The 25,744-nt window shown below is 40.1% G+C and overlaps 1 protein-coding gene across 1 annotated transcript in view; it reads right to left on the bottom strand.

Moving 5' to 3' along the window:
• rxfp1 (relaxin family peptide receptor 1) overlaps positions 1 to 17,960 on the bottom strand; it is a 71,789-nt gene extending 53,829 nt beyond the window's left edge. Inside the window, exons 1-2 of the mRNA XM_073487266.1 lie at positions 17,918 to 17,960; positions 8,782 to 8,919 (exon numbers count right to left, since the gene is read on the bottom strand). Coding sequence (XP_073343367.1) covers positions 8,782 to 8,919; positions 17,918 to 17,960 — 181 coding nt within the window. The remainder of the gene's footprint in view (positions 1 to 8,781; positions 8,920 to 17,917) is intronic.
• Positions 17,961 to 25,744: the final 7,784 nt, after the last annotated feature.

The raw sequence follows: 25,744 nt of genomic DNA, 5'->3' as shown, positions 1-25,744 counted from the left end.
TGACTGGATTAAGTCTTTGCTTTGTTTGTCAATCTGTTCACTTATTTTAGCAATCTCTGCACAGGGATTTGCACCTAAATTAATTTTGTACCATATGACTGTGGAGGGATTTTAGGATTTGTTCCAATTCAAGATTTACAGCCTGTTTTTTCCTCAAAGTTCAGAGGAAGGACACAAACTCATTACGTTGTTTTCTCAGAATTTATGGAACTGCTGCAGTTTTTTTACTTCACTGAATCACTGCACTAGCTTCCTGTTAATTTTAAAATGTTATTACTCATCTATAAAGCACTAGATGGTCTGGGACAATTGATTTACTTTTCTGACACCAGGCAAGGTGAAACTGCTTTTAGTTTCAACCTGTGAAAAACACCCGAGGTCTGCTCAAACTATCAGCTCATTTAAATCAGAGCTTAAAACATTGTTTCTGTTTACTGTGGCTTATTAGATTATAATTTTAAATATAATAAATAAATAAATGTATTATTATTATTATTATTATTATTATTATTATTATTATTATTTATTTTTGCTTTTCTTTGAATTGCCTTGTGTCTGTTGTAGAGGTTAGACTTGACGTCTTTAAGCAGTCAGTTTAAGCAGCAGGCATTTGTACTAATTGTGTTTCCTGAAGCAAGACGATTGAAATGAGTGCCACAGGTCGATTTGAATTATTGGGTTTTTGGAATAGATTTTGGTTACTGGAAGCTCACACAAAGTCACAGAGGAGAGATGTTCCCAGCAAAAAAAACAAAAAGGTTTTCAGGAGGCTTCCAAATGGTGTCTCATCAAACTCCACTGGAACATTATCACGTCTCTTAGCAGGTTTTGGCTTGAGGGAAATGATCTGTTCGGCCTGTTTGATGTGTTCCTTTTCACTGCATTATGACTGCAGCCACTATTAGTAACTCAGTAACGCCATCATCAAAATGCAGGGCAATGAACTGCTAAATGAAAAATTCTATTAGCAGTGATCAAGCTAATGACTACAATGTTTTATTTAACAATTCCTCTGAATTCATTAAAAAACTTTATCTATTCTCTTTTTATACTCTTTATTAAAGCTAGGAACTCATGATCCAGCTACACCCCTTCACACAGATGCATGCACACACTCACCACTCACACACGTGGACGCCTGCCGAACAGTACAGTAAATACAGCAGGAGTCAAGGTGATCTAAGGACAGATAACTGAGACTGTTTTTTATGTGCTTCACAGTAGATGAGTCACTAGCCCCCCATTTACACCTGGAATTAAAATGGGATCAACCCAAATCACCAAAACAAATGTTAGCAAAGTACATTTCTGCAAAACTTCTTTATGTTGCAACTTTACGTCTGTTTGAGTTGAATCTTCTATTTCTCTCTTCTTCTCTTTCTCTGTTTAGCTTCAGGCACAAAAGGCACTTGGTTAGGGTTAGGAAACATCACGGTTTGGCTTAAAATACCTGTTTTATGGCACCACGATTATGGATGGAGATGGTCTGACTTCCCCGTGTTTTGTCACCTTAAAAAAGTCACCTGCTTTTGAAGTGACAAAAACAGCTGGAGTCTCCTTTCAATAACACCCACTTCTGACACGTCAAAACCAGCTCATATATTTTTAGGTCTCCTTGAAAGAAAACACCAGCTTCTGGTATGACAAAAACAGCAGGAGGTTTCCCCAGGTCTCCTTACAAATATGCACTGGTGTGGGTGTTTGGCAGATTTGTTGGCTGTAATAAAACTGAGATTGGATCTCTGTCCACCAGAGCAAAACCTGCACACGAGTAATTAGAGGTGGCAGAGACATCATCCCCAGACTCCCTTAAAGTAATCACAGTTTTTTAAGTTGATGAGTTGGGGGGAACTTCTAAACTTTGCAAAATGTGGCTTATGCAATATTCTTAATTTTAGTATCAGCTTGTAGATCAATCTGTGACTAAATAAATATGCCTTAATTTTTTCATGGAGTTCTGTTAAATGATCCATCTTTTGGCACTTTAATGGTACCGGGTGTACAATGGGCGCATTTCAGCTTGTTTTGAGAAGCTGTAGCTCTCACTTCAGCAGTGATAACATCTGGCTCAGCCTCCTGTCAGACTAATTGGCTGAAATATGATGGAGCGAAGCAAGATATTCATTTTCAAATGTAAAGAGCCTATCGCATCCTATAGCTATAGCTAGATCTACTGTGACATTATTCTCTGAAGCTCCACAAACAGGTATGTTTGTCAGGGTCACTTGTTGATTGTATTACATTGTGACGGAACAACTACTTCTTGTATATGTATAAAGGCTACCCACGGAGAGTCAATCTCTCACAATTCAGTCACAAAGACTATCACACCTGCTCTTTGAGCCAAAGTGCACACTGAAGGCTCTCTGAAGGTAACACTGGAAAACATTTCTGTCAAAATCACACCCAGGTGAAACTTCAAAGGCATTTTTATTGAGCACCACTTCTCTTTCTTCACCTGGTTCCTGACTTCTGAATCACCGAGCACATCTCACAGTACAGAGTCAGAGTGAAAGAGGTGAGGTAGAGGTAAGAGCACACAATCACACTGCTATTTGCAATAATAAAGCCATGTCGCATCACCTCACCCGACACTTTATCCTGTAGTTTATTAGTTCAGACAGGGTCAGACACTTAACTGTTAGTGTCAAGTGTCTGACCTCCTGACTGATGATGTTTTTCTTCAGTAGAAATAGAAATACCACATTATAAAAGTAATCCATTACAACTTAGTCCTGTACAACACACAACCTTTACAACAAAGAAAGACATGTCAGTTTTATTCATATAGCGCCAGTTCACAACAAAAGTTATCTCATCACACTTTTCAATTAGAGCATGTCTGAACGGTGCTCTTTAATTTACAGAGACGCAACAATCCCCCATGAGTGAGCACTTGTCGACAGCGGCAAGAAAAAGTATTAATTAATGTTAATGCTTCAGCTGTATGAGGTGGAAATAATCATACCAGCTTTATACACTGTCGGGTGGCTCATGCTGAAGTCTCTGTGTCCACATGTTTAAAGGAACGACCACATGTATAAAGCATAAAACTCAACATTTCACTTAAACAAACTATAGACAACCTTTATGCTTTAGCTTATCATTCAGAAGTAAATACTGATTGCACAGTGTAAAATGACACCATCCATGTATAGATTGGTTCAATATAAGCGTCTCTTGGCGCCAGGATGGATGTTTCCCAGAAAAATGACGGATGAACGAATTACAGCACAAAAGAAACACGTCTTCTGTTGTGCAACCAAAGCAGAAAGAGGCATTGTGTTTCCTGGTTGCTTTCCCCAGGTAACGGAAGAACGACTGGAATAACTGCGAACCCAGCTGATGGAGGAGACGGGGAAGGCGAAGAGTGAGAGTGATAGAAAACGAGATTAAACAAGAGTGAGCGGACGAGCGTTCACTCAATTAAGGGTGCTCCGTCTGTTCCCCTGTTGATGTGTGTTTCCTCTGACCACTGAGCCTTGAGACGCCTCAGAACAGCCATTATTTCTACTAGATCAGTCAGTAACCAAGCCTGCCTACCTGTTACTGCAACCAGGTGTTTTTCTCTGCGTTTTCATTCTACGGTTGTATGTTAATATGAAAACGGTTAGTTACCTCAACAGAACAAAAAAAAACCATCAATGGAAAGTTGTCGTGCACGTGTGCCAAACATTCACTGGTGTCAGTTTCTTTGTGCTGCTTTTCTTTTCTCACATTATAGTAAACTGAATATTTTGGGGGTTTGGACACTTGACAGATTTCCCTATTTCAGACATTCAGACAAGCCCTAAAATTAACTCTCAATGAACTTAAGCAATTTACAATGAGTTAAACAAATGAGACAAACAGCAGCGAGCCTTGAAGCCGTATCAAGACTTCAGCTCTTGAATGATGGCGGCACACAGCCTCAGGTTTGATTGACAGGGACATCAGACCGGCCGGATATCAAATCATGTCAGACTGAATACTGGAGAAGAACAACATGGAGATTCAATCTGAATATCAGGCCATCCCATCACACCCTGGCACTTGTGTCCTCCCCACACCACAGAGACAGCTGCTATTTTCAGCAGGAGAACTTGCACTGTTTAAATCTTTCAAACGGCTCAAAACAGATTGAACCAAGAGGCCATTAAAAGCCCGTACTGACAGAATGGTGCTCTCCCTGTTTCTAAAATCTGCTGGATCAATGAGACACCACAATGTAGCTTGATGGATTCGTCTACCTGAAGGACAGACCATCATTTATTTCATCTCTGCTTTGGTTCGACGTATAGGATTTTGAAGAACGAGGTATTTTGTGCTATCCCTTCAAACGAAATTGATGCATTTAAGCTTAATACTTTTTAGGGGCTTGGTGTCTTGTCATGCTTAAAAAGGTCTAACAGCCCCAATAGGAGTTTATCAGTGACCCTCAAACTCAAAGATGAGCAATGTGTAAGTCCTGAGAAGAGTCATATCTAAAATGTCCTAAGTTAGATGCCCATTTCTTTTACTTCGTAGCTGAAGATACAACTGTTCATCTCTAATAACTCACTTTTAGAAATGCTTGTTGATATTTGATCTCTGTGTCTCTTGCAGCCTTGATGAACAAACACTTCACATTTAAAAAGAAAAGAAACTATTTCTGCTGATGAACTTATTAAAAGTGAGTCATGAAATCTGTAAAACTAAAACAAAAGCATAATGAAATGTTCACGCTGAGTGATGAAGGACATGCTGTGAGGGGGGCGACCGGTCGGCTACAACTCCAAAGCCTCATTCTCAAAAAGAACAATCAAAACAGTATTATACTTATTCTGTTTTGTTAATATTTCAGTGAAATAACTTTTGAGGCAAGAGTTAGACACTTTTACAAAATTGTGACTGACATGTGACCTGCTTTTCCTGCTCACTTGGGGGCAACGCAGCACTCTACAAACACAACGCCCAACTTTCTTATTGTCAATATCATGGATGTGTAACTGAACATTTTTTACACACAGAGTAGACATAAAGCAACATCAGCATTCATGTTACATTATGTTTATGTTGCCCCTGATGAATGCAAGTCCTCACCAACCCCAGAGAAAATGTCTGGCTCTTTAGCTGCCAAATGCTCCAGCTAGTTCCTAACTTTGTCTGCCTTTTAGCCCTGGATGAGAGGCCAGCACTGTGTTTTTGGAGATATCTGCCTGTTTCTGGAAACAATGATGATGAGAGCCATTAGAGTCAATCAAAACAATGAAGTTGAAACCAAAACAAAGAGCTGAACGATGATAAAAGGCTTTGCAACAAGTACAAACCTATACTGAGGCGTCACACATTGGTTTGTGGACTACTACTGTCGCCACCTTGGTTTTTTGGAGCCAGGGGTGACGTGATATTTGGACGAGAGGGTGGAGCTGACTGAGAACTAGAGGACACGCGGTCATAGAAACTTGTCAGTCACAAGCTAGCCACGACCTGAAGCATTCCCTGCTTTATCGTCTATTTTACTCTAAATGGGACCATCATTTACAAAATGAACATCAGGCTGTGTTGAAGACTTGAAACTAGCGATTGATCTCTTTTGTCGACTTTGAGATTACGAGATTCTCATTTGCACACCACTCACAGATCACTTCTCTAATACTTTGTTAAATGTTGATGAAGGTTGAAGTCCAGTTGCCTACACATTGTTAAATATGAGCACATTTACAGTTTTTAATCTTATTCCTGTGTTTTAGACATAAAGTGACATCCACACTTCCTGCCAGTGTTGCTCTGTTTTGCTGTAGGCAGCTACAGAACTCTGATTTGCTTTAGCCATCCACTTATTCAGAACTATATCAAGTGTAGTACTACAGCTGCTGATGGATTTAAAGAGCTGTGTTTTAGTCAGACAATCAACACCAAGCGATGCACTGAGTTACAGAGGATCGTTGACAAGTGAGCGAGTGTTTCTGTAATCTAAAATTGAAATATATGATAAATATGCTTGTCTGGAGAGGAAAATGCCTTTTTTCTAGTATAAAACACAGTGAAATAGCTCCTTCTTTAATGAGACGACAGAAACCACCAGCACAAGACACAAAGCTGACATCAGATCACCATCCTTCCCGCTGGAGGACTAAATTGAGCCTGGAGAATGGACGGAAGTCAGAGGAATTTATAAATGTCATGTATTATATTTTGACAGCTATTTTATAAGCCGCACCTGTTTCATCACAGGAGTCATGTCTAATGATCGTCTGAATTCAAGAAATCAGTCATGCATAAGCCTGTTTTAACAGGCTGGAGCTGCGAATCAGCAGAGCTGAACCAGAACTTTTAGTCTTACCTGCCGTATCTGGATTGACATTTGCAGTGTTGACTGTATGTTTAATGACACACTTCACAAATCTGATTTGTATCTATACTGAATAAGTTCTGTCGTCAATTCAAGATGTCTTGAGAGGTACAATAAACTCCTGCACTGGGTCGGAAGGTTGAGAGGGTAGAAATTAATTAGAAGTCTGTGGGTGAAATTAACGGGAGACAAAAGAAAAATGGAAACAGAACCAGCATGTAGAAAAACAGAGAAGGTCAGCTGCTGTGAAACCCCGGTGTTTAGTAATTTATAAAGGTATCCACACCACACTGGGCCAGCTGTGCATAAAATACACACACCTCAACTAACGACTCGTCTTGCCAAGGTGGAAACAGAATTGGACTTAATCAACTGAAAACATGCATCATACAATCTGCATGTGTCACTGTGATGTTTGTGTTAAAACGTCACTTATCATTCGCTTATTTGCCCGAGCGGTTGTCCGCTTATATACTGCCAACAGCAGCAACCAGCTCGGAGCCTATTAATTATCAGTACAGGTTGGGTTGCATCTGGTACTAAGCCCTCCAGGTGCAGGGTGGTTACGGGTTTGAGAAAAGGGACCTGTGCAAATCTTTGAAGTACCCAAGAGAAAAAAAATGATCATATTAATAAGAATTATTCATGAACATGCAGTATAAGGGTTATTCTTTTGTGCTCAGTTTGTCAGTAGTTTATGAAATATATGTTTTTATGTCTGCCTGGAGATGTTGTCCTGTTGGGTAAAAATACAGTTTGTTGTACTGAACAAAACTTATGCAAGATTCAAACTCGCACACTTCACAAATTCCAAAAATGCATTAAAACTAAGGCTGCATGGGCTCAAGAATAACAGCCTGTCAACAGTGAAGGCACCTGTGCCACAGAGACTGGAGCTGCCCCGGTGAGCTGTGTCAAAGGGTAGGCAGCACATTATGGAAGTTGCAATCGACCTGACATCTCATTATCTGTTTCTATGACAACAGGCATGCCCAGTTTCCCAGTTACACCACTTAAAATGCCCAAAGTGAAACCCTACAGGATTTCACTCACTGAGGTGAAAGAGAGGCAACTTTTTAAATGAGTTGCTCTTTGAAGTTACGCCATTCAGGAACACAGCGAACATGTGCTTTCACTGCAACTCTGCATCGAGGTTCAGGGAATTATTACTTTAGAAAGTAGCAGTGGAAGTAAAACTATATTTCACACTGTGATAATGAAATTTTTCATTCATCTGTGGTTCACATGCGTGCCGAGTTGTGGTGGAGGGGTTCGTATGGTTTACGGATTAACTGCGATCCACGAGTCCTGTTTGAACCCCCTTTTTCTGCTTCCTCTTGTCCTTCTCCCTCATTTCAGGAAGCAAGAGGAGGAACAATGCAGCAACAAAGCCTCATCTAGACACTGAGTCTCGCCTGAGTTTCTATTTGATTGTCTGCTCATCTCATTGTTTTCTACTCAATCTCAGTTCCCCCACATCAGTACCTGCCATTCCAATGAATTAATTTTCTAACTTAAACTGGCGATAGACAACGTTTTCACTTGAATCTATCATTCTGAATTAAATGCTGATTGCTCGGTGTAATGGCAGTCGGAAAATGACACCATCTGCAAATAGATTGGTTCCTTATAAGCCTCTCTTTTACTGTGGTATTCAGTCTGCCGTTGTGCAAGCAAAACAGGAAGAGACATTGTTTCTCTCCCGATCGCTATCCCAAGGTAACAAGGGGAACACTCGAATAACTGTGGAAACCGTACACGGTAAAATAAAATGAACCCTGCTGATTGAGGAGGCAAAGAAGGCAAAGAGGGAGAGTGAAACTGAGGTAAAACAACAGTGAACGGACGGGCGCGGGCAAGATCCTGGTCAGCTTTTCCAGAGGAGCAATAGAAAGCTTCCTGACTGGGAACATGAACAAACTGGCATGGTCCATAACCGGCCGAGGACAGGAAGGCTCTACAGCAGGTGATTAAAACCACCCAGAACATCACTGGTACCATCTACAAAGCATCAGTGACATCGGTGAACTGAGATGTCTGTACAGAGCACAAAAAGGTGCTAAAAGACGACACCCACCCAGCCACAGTCTGTTCACCCTGCTGCCATCTGGCAAAAGAAAGAGTATCTGCTGCTGTACCACCAGACCACGGAGCAGCTTCACTCTCAAGGCCGTGAGACTCCTGAACTCATCCTCAACACTACATTGCCAAAAAATATAAAGCAGGACACAAGGACTGGCGGGATACTGCAAGGATGACAACTATAGACAGGAACCAGAATAAATTGATTATACAGTAATACACTCGCTCAAAGTGTGGATTTTGTGCAAAGAGTCTGTTTAGAAACTTGAATTGATTTTTTTTTCGGTGCACATGTCAGCGATTATCCAAGAGCAGCACACAGCTGGTACACTGCAAGTGTAGACATGAACATATTATCAAGTGTTCAGTTTGAAACAGTGACTCACCGCAGTTCTCCTCATCAGCTTGATTTCCACAGTCATCGATGCCGTTGCAGTGCATGGGCTGAGGAAGGCACACGGTCAGGTTGCCACAGGGGAAATATCCAAGAGGGCAGGGTGCCTTCTCCTCTGTGACATTAAGTGCTATGAACAAAGCAGAAGAATCCAAGAATATGATTATGAATGCTAAATTGCTACCACTCATCTTTGTCTTGAGAACCCTCGTCTGACATTTCAATCTATCAGTGATTCAGGGAGCTGTTATTTGTGCAAAAAAATTTGATTTACTGTGTCTTCTGAATTGACAGTCTTGTCTTTTACTTAAGAATCTCAATTATATGGAAATGTCAACACAACAGCACAGACTGATAAATGTGGTAAAGCAGACTTTATATTCTGTGCAGGCTGTTAAGAGAAATGATTCATTCAGTCATGTCAGCCTGCCATCATTATCTGAATTCCTTGTTCACACTGGTAGGTCCTACGGCTCTGAGGCAAAATATTCGATCCCTGTTAACTCCCCTGTCTGTAAAACCATGTGAGCATGTCAAAAACTTGGGTGTGATTTTAGATGCTGATCTTACCTTCCAAAGGCATATCTCTAATATTTCTAAGACTGCTTTTTATCATCTTAGAAACATATCAAAAGTTAGATGTTTCCTGTCTCAGTCAGACTCTGAAAAGCTGGTTCATGCTTTTATTTCCAGTAGACTGGACTACTGCAATGCTCTTTTTGCTGGACTGAAAAAACAGACATTAAATAAACTCCAGCTTATTCAGAATGCTGCAGCCAGAGTACTAACAAAAACCAAAAGGTTTGAGCACATCACTCCTGTTTTATCATCTCTTCATTGGCTCCCAGTAAAACAAGGAATTGATTTTAAAATACTTCTTATTGTTTTTAAATGTTGTAATGGCTTAGCTCCCTCCTATGTTGCTGACATGCTCACTGAATACACACCAGAGAGATCCCTTAGATCGTCAAATAAAGATCTCCTCACTATACCTAGAATCAACTCCAAATCAGCTCATGGCGCTTTCAGCCACTATGGTCCTACTCTCTGGATTTCTCTTCCACATGAACTACAGTCTGCTACAACATTGTCCTCTTTTAAAAGCAAACTAAAAACATATCTTTTTTCGCAAGCTTTTAGTTATGTTTAAAGCGTGTGTTTTATTGCTGTCTTTCTCCTTTGCTTTAAGAATTGCTATTATTATTATTATTATTATCTCCCTTTTTAAATGATGACAATAATACATTCTTGTGTGTTTTTTTGTATCTTTTTATACATGTAATATTTTCTTATCCTATATGCTATTTTATGTTATACAATGTATCTTTGTTTTTATCTTTGAAGCACATTGAGTTTACGCTTGTCGTATGAAATGTGCTATATAAATAAATTTGACTTGACTTGACTTGACATGCAACACCAGTGAGTCCGCCCTGTCACACCTCAGGTTCAACATACAGCCGACAGGCCAACGACAAGCCAGCTGCAGAATACACATTAGACCTACACTGGTATCCCTGCACTGACACCCAGGTATTACCAGAATAGAGTTCCCGATTGTCCTGGTCGTCTACGGGGCTCTTAACCGTCTGATTATTTGTCCACTGTTCATGTCATTATGTCTCAGTAAGATAGATTCTCTTTTGTCCTTCATCAAGTACTAAAGGTACATGTGTCTTCTGATTTTGCATCTCTGTACAGTTTGTTGTAACCACAGTTTTGATATGTTCACTGTGAATAAATATTATTTTGTTGGAAATAAACTTAAATAAACTAAAACTCCACACGCAAGAGGTATTAAAGGGTAAGCTCAACCAAAAAAAATCATCTCACACTCACACTGATGGAAAGTGGATCCACAACACACACACACACACACACACACACACACACACACACACACACACACACACACACACACACACACACACACACACACACACACAGCAGAACAGAGTGCAGCATTGTCCTTAAAAAACTGAAGTAGATGAGGCCTTGTTCTTTTACATTAAAAAACAACTGAAAGAAACCATAAAAAGACTCCAGCCGATGTCACGCCTCGTCCGGTTTCCCTCGTGGGACCTTATTTCAGAAAAAAACTGTACAGTAGTCAGCGGGGAGCGACAAATGATTATCTAATCCCGTTTGAATTGCGTGTATGATGTTTGTCAATTTAAAAGATACATTCCCAAGTAAGAAAAGTCGTAGTTTGTCGTTACTAAAGTAAAATATCAAGTTTTGTGTTAAACTGCTCGTCTCGCTCAACATACGTCACAACTTCACCCGACTGTCCACATCTGCATGGGGTTGAGTAGATAATGAGTACCCTTTAAGAAGAGGTCATGAAGAGCTTGGGATGATTCAGCGCACACAGAGCTGGTTAATGATACATTCAATGAGTTGATAACGTTACAGTGGTGACTTGAATAGACCGCCTCATATTCTCTGATGAGAAGGTGTAAATCTTACGTCTATAGTTAAACACTGAACGATTTTGTAAAATGAAAGTTTTTGCTGGTTTAATAATTTTTACTTTGACTTTTGGAATAAATACAAAATGATAGTTGTGCTACATTATTCACATGTCATATAAAAATCATCACCCTGCTGAGCCTTGAGAGGCTGAATGACCTGCTTCTGACTTCAAACATCTCGCAGCTGGCTGCCTCTTTTGACCTCCTGCTGAAACTGAAAGAGTTCAAGGCCCCATTAAATCAAAACTAACTTTTCTGTGTTGTTATGTTGTGCCCTTATTGATGTTATGTGTGTTAAATTATGTACGAACACATACTGCATATGTCACAACATGCATTTTGGAGTGTCATATTAAAATCCACGGCTTGCATGCCGGCAAAATGATATGATTTTTGATATTTCCTCAACTGTACAAAGTAATATCACTAAAATCTGTCCGCTTCCATCATTTACAACATCTACCTGAGTTTGTCAAACAAGTCCTCGAGTCGCAACGTCCAGTGACTTTACAGATTTCACTCTCACGGCTGTCGTGAAGCAGCTTCAGGTGAAACGCCTCGTGTTCCTGGGTGCGTTTTGTTATTCTCGATAACAACAAGTCAAATATGGGTCGAGATATTTTCAGCATCATTTTTTTATGGCGGGCTTTTGGAGATGGCTGTGGAGAAATGACAGGAAATGAAGACGGAGATGGGGAATGACATGAAACAAAGGTCACTGGGCAGACTCAGTTAATGGTCGGCAACTTAACCCAGCAGGCTGACGGGGGGGGGGTGAACAATAAAACTGGAATAAACAAAAACATTTATATATAAAGGGGCTCTGTGCTGGAGGCCGGGTGTCAGTTTGTGTTATCGGACTCCATTTCTAAACTAATGTTGGTGAGAACGTGCATAAAGTCACGTCCTTTGGACCCGACGCAAGTCCTTCACAAAGAAATCCACAGTCCAGCAGCATTAAACAACTTAAACAAATCCTCCACGTGCTTTTATAGGCAACCAGGAGAGACGGGCAAGGTCTCATTTTTCATATCACATTACAATAAGCTCACAAATGGCCCATAAATAAGGGATTAATACATGTCAATTGCTACAAATTGTTACCTTTAACCTTGCATTTTGGAGGCAGCGTCTCAGTATCAAGAACAGACGACTATCGCTACAATAAAAGGGCTGTTTGTTCCTTGAGATCAGTTTGACTCGCTGGCGAAGGCTGGAGGCTGAAATGCATCACAATGAGTTTGTTTTAAAGGTCGAATATGACGCTGCCGGTACAATGAAGGAATTTTAATCGTTTAAATGAGAGTGCCGTGGAGTTTTTCTTGTGATCTTAGCCGCTCCTGTCACTGAAAGCAAGAGTGAAAACTGCAACTATGTCTCCACCTACGTTTAAATAACTGGAGAGGACATTAGCTTGACGTAGAAATGAGTTTTCTACGTACAGTAACTTGTAAAGCAAATCAAGAAAATCACCTCAAACAATTTGTGACCACTGAAAAACTATTTTTCTCATTTTACCAAAAACTGGATTTTTTTTCTTATTTCCTGTGAAGCTGAGGTTAATTATCATGAACTTTCAAAGGATAAAATAATAAATTCTCTCTCTAACAAATAATTTTCAACTTTTCCTTTTGCCCGCTTTTGTTTTGCCTGTCTATAAAGTTTAACGACTTAACCTAGAAAAAGACTCTTGTTGAAGGACAATCTTGGAAATATTGAAAATAACCCAAAGCACTAAAAAGTGACAGGAGAAAGGAGAGAATAGGAGAGAATTAACCAATAATAATAATAATAATAATAATAATAATAATAATAATAATAATAATAATGATAATAATACATCCAGGTCTACTCTTACACTATGTTTGTATTTTGGTATTAAACCCAACAACGACCAAAAAAGTAGATCACATCACTCCAGTTCTCAGATCTTTACACCGGCTTCCTGTCAGTCAAAGAACAGATTTCCATATCCTGCTGTTGGTTTATAAAGCACTGAATGGTTTTTCCAAAATACATTTGTGATCAGCTGCTACGTTCTGAAGCATCCAGACCATCCAGACCGTCAGGTTCAGGTCTGCTTTAAGTCCATAGAGTCAAAACTAAACATGGTGGAGCAGCGTTCAGTTATTATGGAACAAACCCCCAGAACCCTGCAGGTCTGCTCCGTTTTTTTCTGTTTTTATTGTATTTTAAATGCAATTTTTAATTTCTTTTAGTGTAATGTAATGCCCTGTAAAGCACTTTGAGTTGCCTTGTGTCTGAATTGTGCTGTACAAATAAACATACCTTGCTTTGAATTAAAGGACAAGAGATAAAGTAATCACCCATTATTGGCTTTGCTTTGCTTTGGACATGAATCATATTACAATGGTGAGGTTACAGCAAAGTGCTGGCTTTTTAAATTCCCACCTGACAGGAACTGTAGTGATGATGAATCACACCGCTGCTATTCTGTCTCCAAACCAAATGGGGGATGTCTTAAGATGTCTTTTGTCTTAATTAAAACAAATGTCAAAGAATGAATCAGTCCCTGGAGTATAAACTTGCAAATTCTTGCCTGGATGCCTGCCTCTACATCACAAAACCAAATTATTTCAGTTCTGAGGAACTCCATCAAAGAAGAAATGATAGTCAAGGGTTCACATAATACAAGAGCGTGAGGGAACAGCTGATATATTTATGATGAGAGAAGAAAGTAGAGAAAAACAACAGCTCCGAAAAGAAATGTCTTCATTAGAATCTGTGCAAGTGATACAAAAAGCAAGCGGACGACAGTACTGGTTAATTCTCTGTTTGCTTTAGACTGCATACCATATGTGCTGTGAATCGTATGCCTGGGCAGCGGGCAGAAGTCCTTATATTTGCATGCCCATAATAAAGCCTGTCAGTCAAAGTATAATCTTTTCAGCAGGAGAACAGTTTTCCTGACACAAAGGCATCGACTCTCAAGCAGCTACTGGGCATTATCGGTGTTAATGGGAACAGAAGGGACCATAAAGCTATAAGAGCAGAAGTCTTAGATCTCTGTGCTGCAGTGCCGTGACTGTCCCTGCCCTCATGTCTTATGCTCTGTCTATATATATTTATATATATATGTATCTATATATATATATATATATAGATACATATATATATATATGTATATATATATATATGTATCTATATATATGTATAGATACATATATATATATATATATATATATATATATATATATATATATATATATATATATATATATATATAAAACCTCTTTTCGTGACATCTTTCTTACCCTCCTTAACTGCTTTTAATTGTTTATTTGAATCTATTTATTATCCTTTATTATTTTATTACTCTGTCTGTTTTTAATCCCTCTGATGTGATGACGTCTTCTTGTCGTCCTTTATTGACTCTTTTCTTGTATTTATTTCTTTATTTGCATTACTTTAATGTAATTTTGCCTGTTTTATCACATTTATTCCTTTTACTTGTTATTACACATATTGACTTTTTGTGTTTTTACAACTTCTGTTCTGCCGTCTTGTTTTAACTCAGCTTGGACCGGGCTTCCTCGTGTTCGGCTTGACTTTTGAGCGTTTTTTCTGTCTAACTGTCTTCCTGAGCTTCCTGCTTTGTTTGTTTGTCAGAGCACTTTGTAATCTCTGTTTTCAAAAACAGCTTTTTAAAACAACCTATTCTTGTCCACTTCATTGTCCTCATGGAAAAAAATGTCTTAGCCTTCATCTCACGCAAGATTGGCCCAAATACCCAACATTTTTATCTCTAAATATTAAAGATTGTCAACCCATGGTCTTTTGCTTTTTGAGAGAGAAAAGGAAGGAAAATACAAGATAAGGCACACTAAATGGGTGGAAACAATTATTTGCTAGACTGGACAACCACTCAGATAGCGCTCTCTCTCTGACTGCCTCCATCGCTTATTCGATGCCGAGTCAGCCAAACAGAAACCGATAAGGAACAACTCGAGGCAGCTGGGCCAGGAGCATCACAAAAACCATGGTTTAATCACAGACTGACAGCGGGTCAGGATCCAAAAGATCCTTAGGGCATCACTCTGTGAGCTTCTGAACATCTGTTGACTGTGACAACATAAAATATAATGTTTATTGGTTGCTTGGATAGCACACAGCAGGGCCATGTATGTTTCTGAATTGTTTTTTTGGACACGTGGTTCTACCTAGAATGCAGAGTTCTGCAACAGATTCCAGTCCTGACCGGCGCTTTACAGTATCATGAGAGCATAAGCAGCACCGGGCTGCCTCATTTTATAATTAAACTCTAAGCGTTGAGACAACCCCCAGGCGCTAAGCTAAGCTGATCCACAGCCAAACTGAAGAATGCCGTTATCACTTACATTTAGGGAGGCACAGTTAATTTAAATATTATCGAAATGGCCAAGTGCAATATCCAAATTGAAGAAGCTTACATTTTTTGATAACGTTGAAATTTTTGACATTACATGAAGCATAATAATGAAGCACACTGTGCTGGTGATGAATGTATGTGGTTACAGAACCATCCTTTCAACTGACCAATCACGCAGTTGCTTTGCGGCTCGTGTTGTTTCTGGAACTTCTTAATTCATGTTGCTGCAACTTATGAGACAGCAACAACAACTGCGTCTGGAGCAAGCACTCATTGCCCAGTGGGTCGAGCACAGCAGTGGGTTTCAAACCAAAGGGCAAACCAAAATCTCAAGGGACACCTGTATTCACATCCATGCAAAATAGCCTCTATAACACGAAGGGTTGGGTATCGTTGATATCTGAACCTTTACCGGTACCTGGAATTGGCACCTTTTTCGTTTTTTAGCAAACTAAAGCAGCAGGTTTGTAAGGAATTTCAGCTGCATCCAGAAACTGAGTTTTGCTTAATGCTAGTAAAAATACTGAGATAACGTCAACTGAGACGATGAAAAAAGCCCCACTGTCTCCAGCAAATAACTCATAAAAGTAGCTAATTAATCAACTGAAGATGAGTCGATGCCTCACTTGAGGTTTTGCTGTTCATGACGGGGTTAAACAATCCATTAACTTCACATATTGTTTTCTGTTTCTTTTCAGTTTTCTGATGCTGTTTGTTAGGTTTAGTAATCAGAAGGTCACTTGTTCGAATCCCTGGCTCCTCCTGCTGCATGTCAAGCAAGATGCTGAACCCCTAATTGCTCCTGCCATCAGTGTATGAATGTGTGTGTGTGAATGTGTGTGTGTGAATGTGTGTGTGTAGACTGTCCATTTACGAAGTCCATTCCAACAATGTGATGAGTTAGTTTGAACGATGCTCTTGGAGCAACATTAACTGAGACGCTCCAGGAACAACAGCACTCTGCCTGCTCCAGAGACGCTCTGGCTTTGTTTGGTAGAGACAAAATGTCACATCATTGTTTTAATAGTTCTTTTTTCAGTGAAAATGAAAATTATGATGCACAAATGATCATTTCCACAAATCATGAATCATGATGCCATCGTAATATCTGTCAAAATAATCACTATATATATATTTTTACTATATAATGCAGCCCTTAATGCAAGCAGAGAAGTCTTACAGTATCATGAGAGCACAAGCAGTTCCATTTGAATCTTACTCTACACAGGCACTAACCTAAACTGGTCCACAGCCAGACTGAAGGATGTGATAATCACTGAAGATGTCTAAAGACGTCAGATTCCACTGCCCCGAGCATTTTCTAGTCTATTGGGACTGGTTCTGGTTCAGCTCAGGATTTTAAACTATATCCTCTATAGGATGTATTTTTATTATGAGAACAAAATACAGTTAAAGTTTCTCCAGGCTGTCGACTGAAAGCAACATTTTGACCAGACGGGGTCGAAGCCATCCTGACCCAGAAAAGAACCGGTTTCTCATAAGTCAATACAGTCCAACACGGGCAGAGTTAATTCTGTGGACGTTTAGTCCTCCAGGCTTCAGCTGAACTTGCTGAACCCTGCACCAAAGGATGTGCACAGAACTACTGGACGGTGACTAAAAGCATTTCTCACATGCACTATCGGTATTACAGGAGGGATGGATGGAGCATCACGCTGCTCATGAGAGACGCTCGCTCTGAAAAACGATTCAATGAAGGCAAGAAATGTGCTGCTGACAACAAGACCCACGAAATAACACACACTCAAAATGCAAAACACAAAGATGCTCAGCAACACGCACACACACACACACACACACACACACACACACACACACACACACACACACATTAATGTGAAATCAGAATGCTGCTTCTGTTTAAATCAGGCTCACATCAACGGAGCACACCGTGAGATGCCTCCCACTGATTACGGTATCTTCCACTGCCAGGTCGTTTCATATTCACGAGGTTACGTCGGCTGGTGGGTGGCAGGTATTTCATATTACCTCCAAAACGCAAACACAGCTCCCTGCATGGTGCATTAAAACAAGACACGTTAATATAATACTAGAGAGATCCTGCTGATACAGTTGCATCCCATGTCTTCCAGTCCAAGTCACCACTCTACCTTTATTTTCTACTCATTTGTGCAGATTTCTGATATCTTCGGAACCTAAAAAACAGACAGCCTTCTTTCTTTCAGTGCATCACAGCAGGTATAAATGACAACTTGTGCGCGATAGCTTTTAAAATCTCCAAAAAGAGAAGTTGCTCAACTCACCCGACACTCCATAAGCGAATATCACAGCCACGTAAACTTGCATGGTACCACTGGAAGTTTTGATTTAAGAGGAAAAAAACAAAAACGCGCGGCTGATAACGATGAGGGAGCAGCGATACTCTCGGCTCTTTCTCCAAATCGGGAACCTGTGCGTAAAAAGACCAACAAAAGTTGCGCGTCCGGCTGATGGCTGATCAACGACGCGCGGGCTGAGGGACGCTGCAGCTGCAGAGGAGAACCTGCGGCCGCGTGGAGAGGTCGACTCGGTCTGCAGCCACTTCGACGCGGAGAGAAAAGGTCTACTTGCCACCATCTGACGCACGAGAAGCAGCAGCAGTACAGGTGCAGCGCGCATGCAGAAATTGGGAGTGACACACACAGGGAGGGAGGGAGGGAGAGAGACGAGGGGGCTCTGAAGAAGAGGAAACCTCAGGCTCTGGAGGAAATAATTGACCTGCTACTCGTACGGTCTGCTGATTGGTATTCAATAGGTGCCATTGTGAGCATCAAGTCCCCAAGAGAAGCGTGACAACCCTTCACAAAAACAAAACACTCATTTCTCTTCTACTCACTTTAAATCCATAGCAGCAGAGTCATTTATTCAAGAAGCCAGTGTCGGATTTAGGCAGGAAACAAGAAACAATCAGCAGTCTCCATGTTAAAGGCAAACACTGTATTGACCCCTCCAACACACAGCTCCTTCATCCACAGTCTTTGTTTCTTGTTTGATTAGATCGCTCTCTTCTATTCATTTTAAAATCGAAAGCAGCGCAGTATTTTAAGATGTGGTTGTCAGGCGTTGTCCTCTGTCACTGTTTATGTATGTTTTCACATAAAAGGCAGTCAGCTAGTGGCTTTGTTCTGACAGTCAGGGTGATCCACGCCTGGAATCTGATCCCTCTTATCTTTTCACCCTCACAAACTAGTATCTGTCTTCTCAGTCTTTATGCTTTCAATATCCCCTGAAGTGCAGTCCTACAGATTCTCTCACCCACAGTCTGACAATGCAAGAAGAGTAAACAATGCTTGCAGATTTTTGAGTCACACTAGTGAATATTTTACAAGAGCAATGGATGAAATGATTGCGGGGGTCATTTGTAGTAAAAGACTCGAGGAGAATCACTCCACTCGGTCTCAATATTGTCATTTTCACAAAAACAACATTAGGCTACCTGCATGACAACAAAGCAGACAAAGTTAACAATTATCTGGTGAATTTAGCCAAGCATCTAGCACAGAGCTGCTCAAAGTGGGGCCCGCAGGCCAGAGTTGGCCTGCCATAAGGCTTCATTTGGCCCGCAAGATAATTCAAACAAAAACGACTAAACGATGAAAAGCTGTTTTAGTTTTCGTGACACAAAATGCTCCCAAATTATTAACCTCCTATAATCTGAGCACAGTGGGCAGAGAGATTACGCAGGAAATCAGTCAGTTGAGGGAACTTGGGGTCCTGCTACAGAAGCCCTGAGAGTCCAGTGTAAAAACACAAAGAGACTTAGAAAGATTCTCCTGGCAAAACATTTTCCTTAAGTCACCCAGGAAAGAAAACAATTCAGATCAGACTAGAACTTTTCTGTCTCGTTTGCCTCTCTGGGCTTCCGTATTGGACCATTTTGCATCTTAACATCAACACAATAGCTGTTTGCTTTTGGCCCCTGGTTCACCATTAAGTTACGGTTTTGGCCCTCCAAGAGAAAAAAAGTTGTGGCCCCCTGATGTAGCAGCTAAAGAGCCACATATTCCCGTCAGGAGCTGGTGGAGACCGAACAGAAGTAAACAGACGTTGGACTTAATTTGCAGGAGACATGTCTCTAGATAAATGCTAAACAAGGTAAACAACTGTTCGCTAGCTTGTTAGCCACAATTTCTAGGCATCACAAACCAGTACAACCATGTAACGTGCACTTTATGCAACAGACTGCATCAGTGAATTGGAAAAACATCACCAAATCTCATCAAGCCTGACAGCTAAAGCAGCTTTTCTGCACAAGAAACATAGGGTTCACGTAGGTTGATGCCATTCAACAGCTTTTTTGAGGTTGTTAAAGAAAACAGTGAAGCGCTCCGCTGTGAAACCATTTTTAGCAGTTAGTCTTTGTAAAGCCTCATATTGTCCGATCGTTACACACAAATGTGCCCTGAGGGTGCTGAGCAGGCTACGGTAGCTTGTAATGCTCTGGCAGTCAATAAATTGATTGGATTAGAGCACTCAAGGCATCCTGAAACACATATCCAGATCTTGTTTCTGTGTTTTGACAAAGGGAATGCATGTTTATTTTCAGAGCTTTGCTGTTTTAGTGTGCAACATCTCTCTGAGTTGTTTTTGGTGGTTGTGTGTTAGAGCTCTGATTATACAGCTTCAAATCCAGAGGTTAAAATAAGGATGAAATACAAGCATGAATAGGCAGTGTGGCGTTAGACATGTATAGTTTCTCTGAGACTAGAAGAGAGCTGATAATTACATTTTTTCCCAATTAATGTCAGCCTAATTATGTGTGACGTAAGCCTTGAAAAGCACTTGCTCACTGGCTGAAAATGTGTACCAGATAATCAGAACCGTAGCTATCATCGAGGACACAGAGAAAAGGGAATTTCGACTCAATTGACTGCACTTTAATTTGACTGTGCCAGCATGATAAATGAAAGGCGAGGGTGAGCATCTGTACCACTGCCAGAAGGTAAACATGTTGCATCGTGTTTTGACGGGATTGTTCTCACAGAAAACATTCGTCCTTTTTCGTACTGTATAGAAGTGACTGCAAAGTGTTTTGAGTGCACGATGGCTGCACAGCGTGCAGGACACCTGAGACCAGTGTTCACGTCCCGAGTCCTGTCGCTCAAAAGCATTTTATGAAGGTCAGAAAAGGTTTTGGTTTTGATTAATGTTCATTAAGTAATCAAGCTTTGGCTCATTACTGCCCGTCCTCGGAAAACGACCACACGGGTAGAAAATGAAAGCAGGTTATGATGACCCACATCTATTATTGTTGTTAGGTGGTGACCTCTAGTGGTTGTAGTAATTATTACAGCTGAAAAGGAGGAAGTGTGTAGGAGTGAAAAGTCCATTTAGGGAGGAGGTCGGGGATGGACAGTGTGATGAAACAAGCACAGGGCTTAATCAGGAGACCGCTGCTCGTGTCCAGTGTGAAACCAGAAATCAGTGGTTGGTTCTTTTAACTTCATGTCGTAGATTACAGCACGTAAATAACAAATTCAACAAATTATATTCTTAGGTTAGGATTCAATTTTGAAAGTAATACTTAATTTAGACATTGAAACCACAGAGCATATGTCCTCTGCTTGCAGCCACTGCCAACTATTCTGGAAACAGCTGGAAGAATGGTTAAAAAATAAATAAAAATATAAAAAGGAATCTGTGGAATTGAAATCACACATGGGTGTAATGTACTGATAATGAAAGAACAACGTAAAGATCTGCTTATTAATACAACTCTCATAATGACAAAATATTAGACCCCACCCATTTTCAATGCCTTTTTTATGTAATGAACTTAGACTGAATTTTAAATCCACAAAATGTATGCACTTAAAATCTGCTGACATGTGCACAATTCTACAGATTGATAGACCCTGAATGTATCAACCTTTAATTCATATTGATTTTATTCATCTATGTTTTGAATTTCTAATTTTTTTTCCATTTCATATATTTTACATGATTTTTACTTTATATGTTTTAATTTATTCGCCTAGCTTTAATAGTTTAATTTATGTTTTTTTTGTTTTCTCACTCCAAGTTGTGTTCATTTTTATACCATTATTAAAGTGCCTTGTTGTTTGTAATTGTTGCTCTTGTTCAATAAAGCATTACAAAAAGAAAGAAGTTACTTGGGTAATGAAGGTACGTTTTTAAGGGAAGTTACAGAAGTAACTAAGTGACTTTAAACCACAACCTTTTCCTGAACCTCAACAAACTGGGACTGTACCACAAAGGTCCGGTGTGTTGCTGTCAGGCCGTGGTATCCTAATCGTAATCATAAACTTTTATATATATCTGATCGAAGAGTAAACCTTAGAATCTGTCCAAGCATTCCTGTCCACTTTCAGTACTTAAAAAAGTATTGTTTTATTTCATGTGGATAAGAAAAAAGGATCCTATATGGGGCTGAAAAGGATCCTGTTTTTCTGATCTCTGACATTGTGACGAACTCTTTAAAACAGACAATAGACCTTCATGACGGGAAATTAATTTTGAAATGAATTTGAACAAATGCTCCCGTGGGTGGGAGTGTGACTTGAACACATAACCTCAGTGTTTCTACAGCCTTGGAGATAATATCCTTCCTGCTCAGTCAAAACATTGTTTTCACTCTTTCCTTGATAAACATTTGTAGCTGATGAGGTTGTTTGACGGTAGAATTAAAACCTTTTCAAGAGATGACAGATGAAATTATTTAGACAGACGACACAGCAGAGTAATCTCAGATCCTGACGCTGAATCAAAGGCGTGACGTCACATCAGCTGTAAAGACTTCTGCACAGCTTGACTTTTCTATTTCCAAAGCTATTATTAATACGGAGGAAATTAAGAAAGCTTTCAAAATTTGCATGAAAATGACTTTGGATTTTGCAGTTAAAGATAAAGAATGTTGTAGTTATAAGAATGCACAAGGATCTCATATCTAATGACTGCTACAGGGTTGGAACTAATGCACATTTTGTGCTGAGAAGACGTTTGGCAGGCTGAAGCTGAAGCTGTCATTCTCGCTGTGGATTTAGTTTTCCAGTTGGATGCATATAGAGCAGTATCTATATATATTGCAGGAGTGAGAAGTGTTCCTCAGCCCTGAAACTGAACTACTGATTGGAGACGGAACCGTTTTCAAATCCCAACTTCATGGTTGTTGAACAGAAGTCGAGTTCATTGCCATAATTAAAAAAATTGAGTCAAGAAAATGTAAAAGTGACGAATAAAACTGACATCCGTCATAACAACCATCCGCCAGCATCAACAGTGTTGCTCCCACCAAACACTTACAAACTAGTGAAATGTGTTTTTCATATTCACTCGACACACATTTTATCCGTGCGTCTTTTCAATTATTGATCACTCCTCTAATTCACTGATTTCCAGGAAGCCGTCACACAAAATGTATAATTTATTAGCAATACTGACAACAGACAACTTGAAACTGTCATCACAAACGTCTGATGTTAGCTGAGTTCACTTCTGTATGTCTCGTCTCGCTCTGTGTTGTGTGGGAGAGCACGAGCTACACAAACAATTTAATATCGCACTGATTTAAAATGCACGCTTCTTTGCATTGTAATTGCATGTTATGTGCAGTTCTTTGTCTTCTCGCTGCTTGTGTTTATCCTCCAGGCTTTTGTTCCTGAATGTGAAGGAATTTAAAGTTGAAAGAAGTAGCCGGGAATATCATTTCAGGTCTCGTGCTTTTCTGTGTTATAGTCTGGAAAATCCTTGAAATACAGAAACAGCCGTAATTCTGAGTGTTTATATTTGACAATACTCTCTTGCTGCGCAACTTGCACAAGTTTGGTATGCAGCACAAACTTTTAGCCCTAAAAGGCAACGTGTTAAGGCTGAAGATTTTATCTCTGCATAATCTAAACTCATAACAAGGACAGAGACAAAATGACAAAGAAAAGGCATCTAAGGCATCTCAGTGGAGTGGCTTTGGGTTGCTCTAGGGGATTTAAAATGGTAACCCTCGAGTCACGAGCTTGCTTCTCTAATAACCTTTAGGCGACCACTGCCCCCTAAATCTAGATGAATACTGAAAAAATATGAAGGGCTTGTCCTGAGGACGCACATAGACAGTCTGGCCCAGCAAAATAGAGTAACCAGAAGTTTTGGAAAACACATGGGAAAGCTGAACAGGCCAACCAGTGCGACTAGCTGTCCAATTAATTTATTTTAAACAGATCCAGGCTTTAACCAGTGTTGCTGTAGCAGCAAGAGAGGGTCAGGAGAGGATAGCTGTAGCAATGAAGAGAAAGATCTAGGGAGGTAGGAGGATGAGGAGTACAGCTGCCAACATCCTGCTGTGGGAGAGCCAGCCAGGGCAGAAGCAATAGGTGAGGGTGACACACCTTATTCACTCCAGCAAGCAAGTCTAAGAACCCCTTCAGTATAAAAGTTAAATCTCATATTAAACCTTTTTGTGGCAAAAAGTCCACAAAGAGTCCATAAAAGCTCAACGCCATTTACATCATATAACAGAACTAGGAAATGAGTCTGAATGTGAAGAGAAATCCTTCAGTTTTCTGCTGAAATGAGCCTTGACAGGCCTCCAGCTGGCTGCCACATCTAATGATTGGCTCTGTGATAACCTGCTGAGAAAAACAAGAAAAGTCTTTACAGATTTCTTTTGTCTCGTCTTGCCAGAAACAATGACTGACACAAACACTGGCGACAGTCTGGGGTCTGACTTCCTTGGAGACAGGGCTGCACAATTCACTGAAATGTCCAAATTGCAGAAGATGCAATTTTTTGATAAAGATAAAATATGTAAAGAAACAGCATTATGATGTAGAGTTGTAGTGCTGCAGAGATGCCCTGGCCTACAAATCTATGTGTTTGTTTGGTACAGACCCCGACAAATCTTTTCATTTTATTAGTTCTTTCCAGGGAAGATGCAAAAAAGATCACACTAATCATGAATCGTATCACAATCTGTCCGAATAATCGCACTAGGATTTAGTTTTGACCACATTGTGCGGTCCTACACGAATACACAGACAAAGAAAACTTAAAACAAAGGCCACACAGAAGATAGAAGATGGATTTACCTTCAGGCGTTCAGCTGACAGTGAGGTGGTGGGTGTTAGGGGATGTGTTCTCTGAGCGTTTTGGGTGGCACACTGTATAAAGCTCCAGATTTCTATCTACTAATCTCTGCGAGCTCTTTGTGCTGTATATGGAAACGATTCTTAGCAGGGTACTTTTAGCATCCCTTGCCAGACAAATGTAAAATGAGGAGAGGAAAACATCTGCCTGCAAAAATGGAGAGGCAATCATTATTGAACAGGATCAATCTTGTGAATTCCGAAACCAAATCGTACCCATTTCATCTGTAGCTGCAGTAGAGACCGCACATTGCAGCGGGGTGCAATTCAAAGAGAAAAGACATGACTTTATTTCTGAGTATTTGAAGTCAAATGAGTTTACGACGTGCTTGTTCTGATGCAGAACGCTGTGAGAGGGAATTCGCCCTCAGGGTAACTGATATCAAAAGACAAAGATTCACTCAAACTGCTCGAAAGCAAATTATTCCTTATCCATGAGAGCAAAGTGACTCTATTTATGCAAATGAACTGAACACAGTCTCCAGTGCTGCTGGTGGCGGCACGTGATGTTTACATAAACACAATAACACAACAATTGCTTTCTGATTAGCTCGTTTCCATAACTGCATAAAGTGATCATTTCTTTTACAGCACTGAAGCACTGATCATCCACAGACAATTATAGAAACTAGGCAACTGGTCCAGTGTACACAGGATCTCCATGTATTATTCATGCAGCCTCTCGATGGTTGTGGGTTATTATCTGAACAGGATGAGTGTAATTGTGTGATTTCATCTTCACTTCTCCTCATAATGAAGAGAATGAAGTGCATGATCGACAGTGTGGGAAAAACAAGGTATGGGGGAAGCAGCAGATTATATACCTCATCACAAAACATGCAGAAGACATTTAACTTGTTTTAAAAAGACTTAATCACAAATATTCTGTTTTAGATGCATCGATTCTTCCAGAGATGATAACCGAAGTGGCTGAGGAGCGAGGCTTCTTTCTCTGTTGAGAGTTGCACATGCGCAGTACCACTAACAGCTGTCACT

This window comes from Pagrus major, chromosome 18, assembly GCF_040436345.1.
Source record: "Pagrus major chromosome 18, Pma_NU_1.0".
Lineage (NCBI taxonomy): Eukaryota > Metazoa > Chordata > Actinopteri > Spariformes > Sparidae > Pagrus > Pagrus major.
Note: the sequence above shows the minus strand (reverse complement) of the source record. Positions and strands in the feature narration are given on the sequence as shown.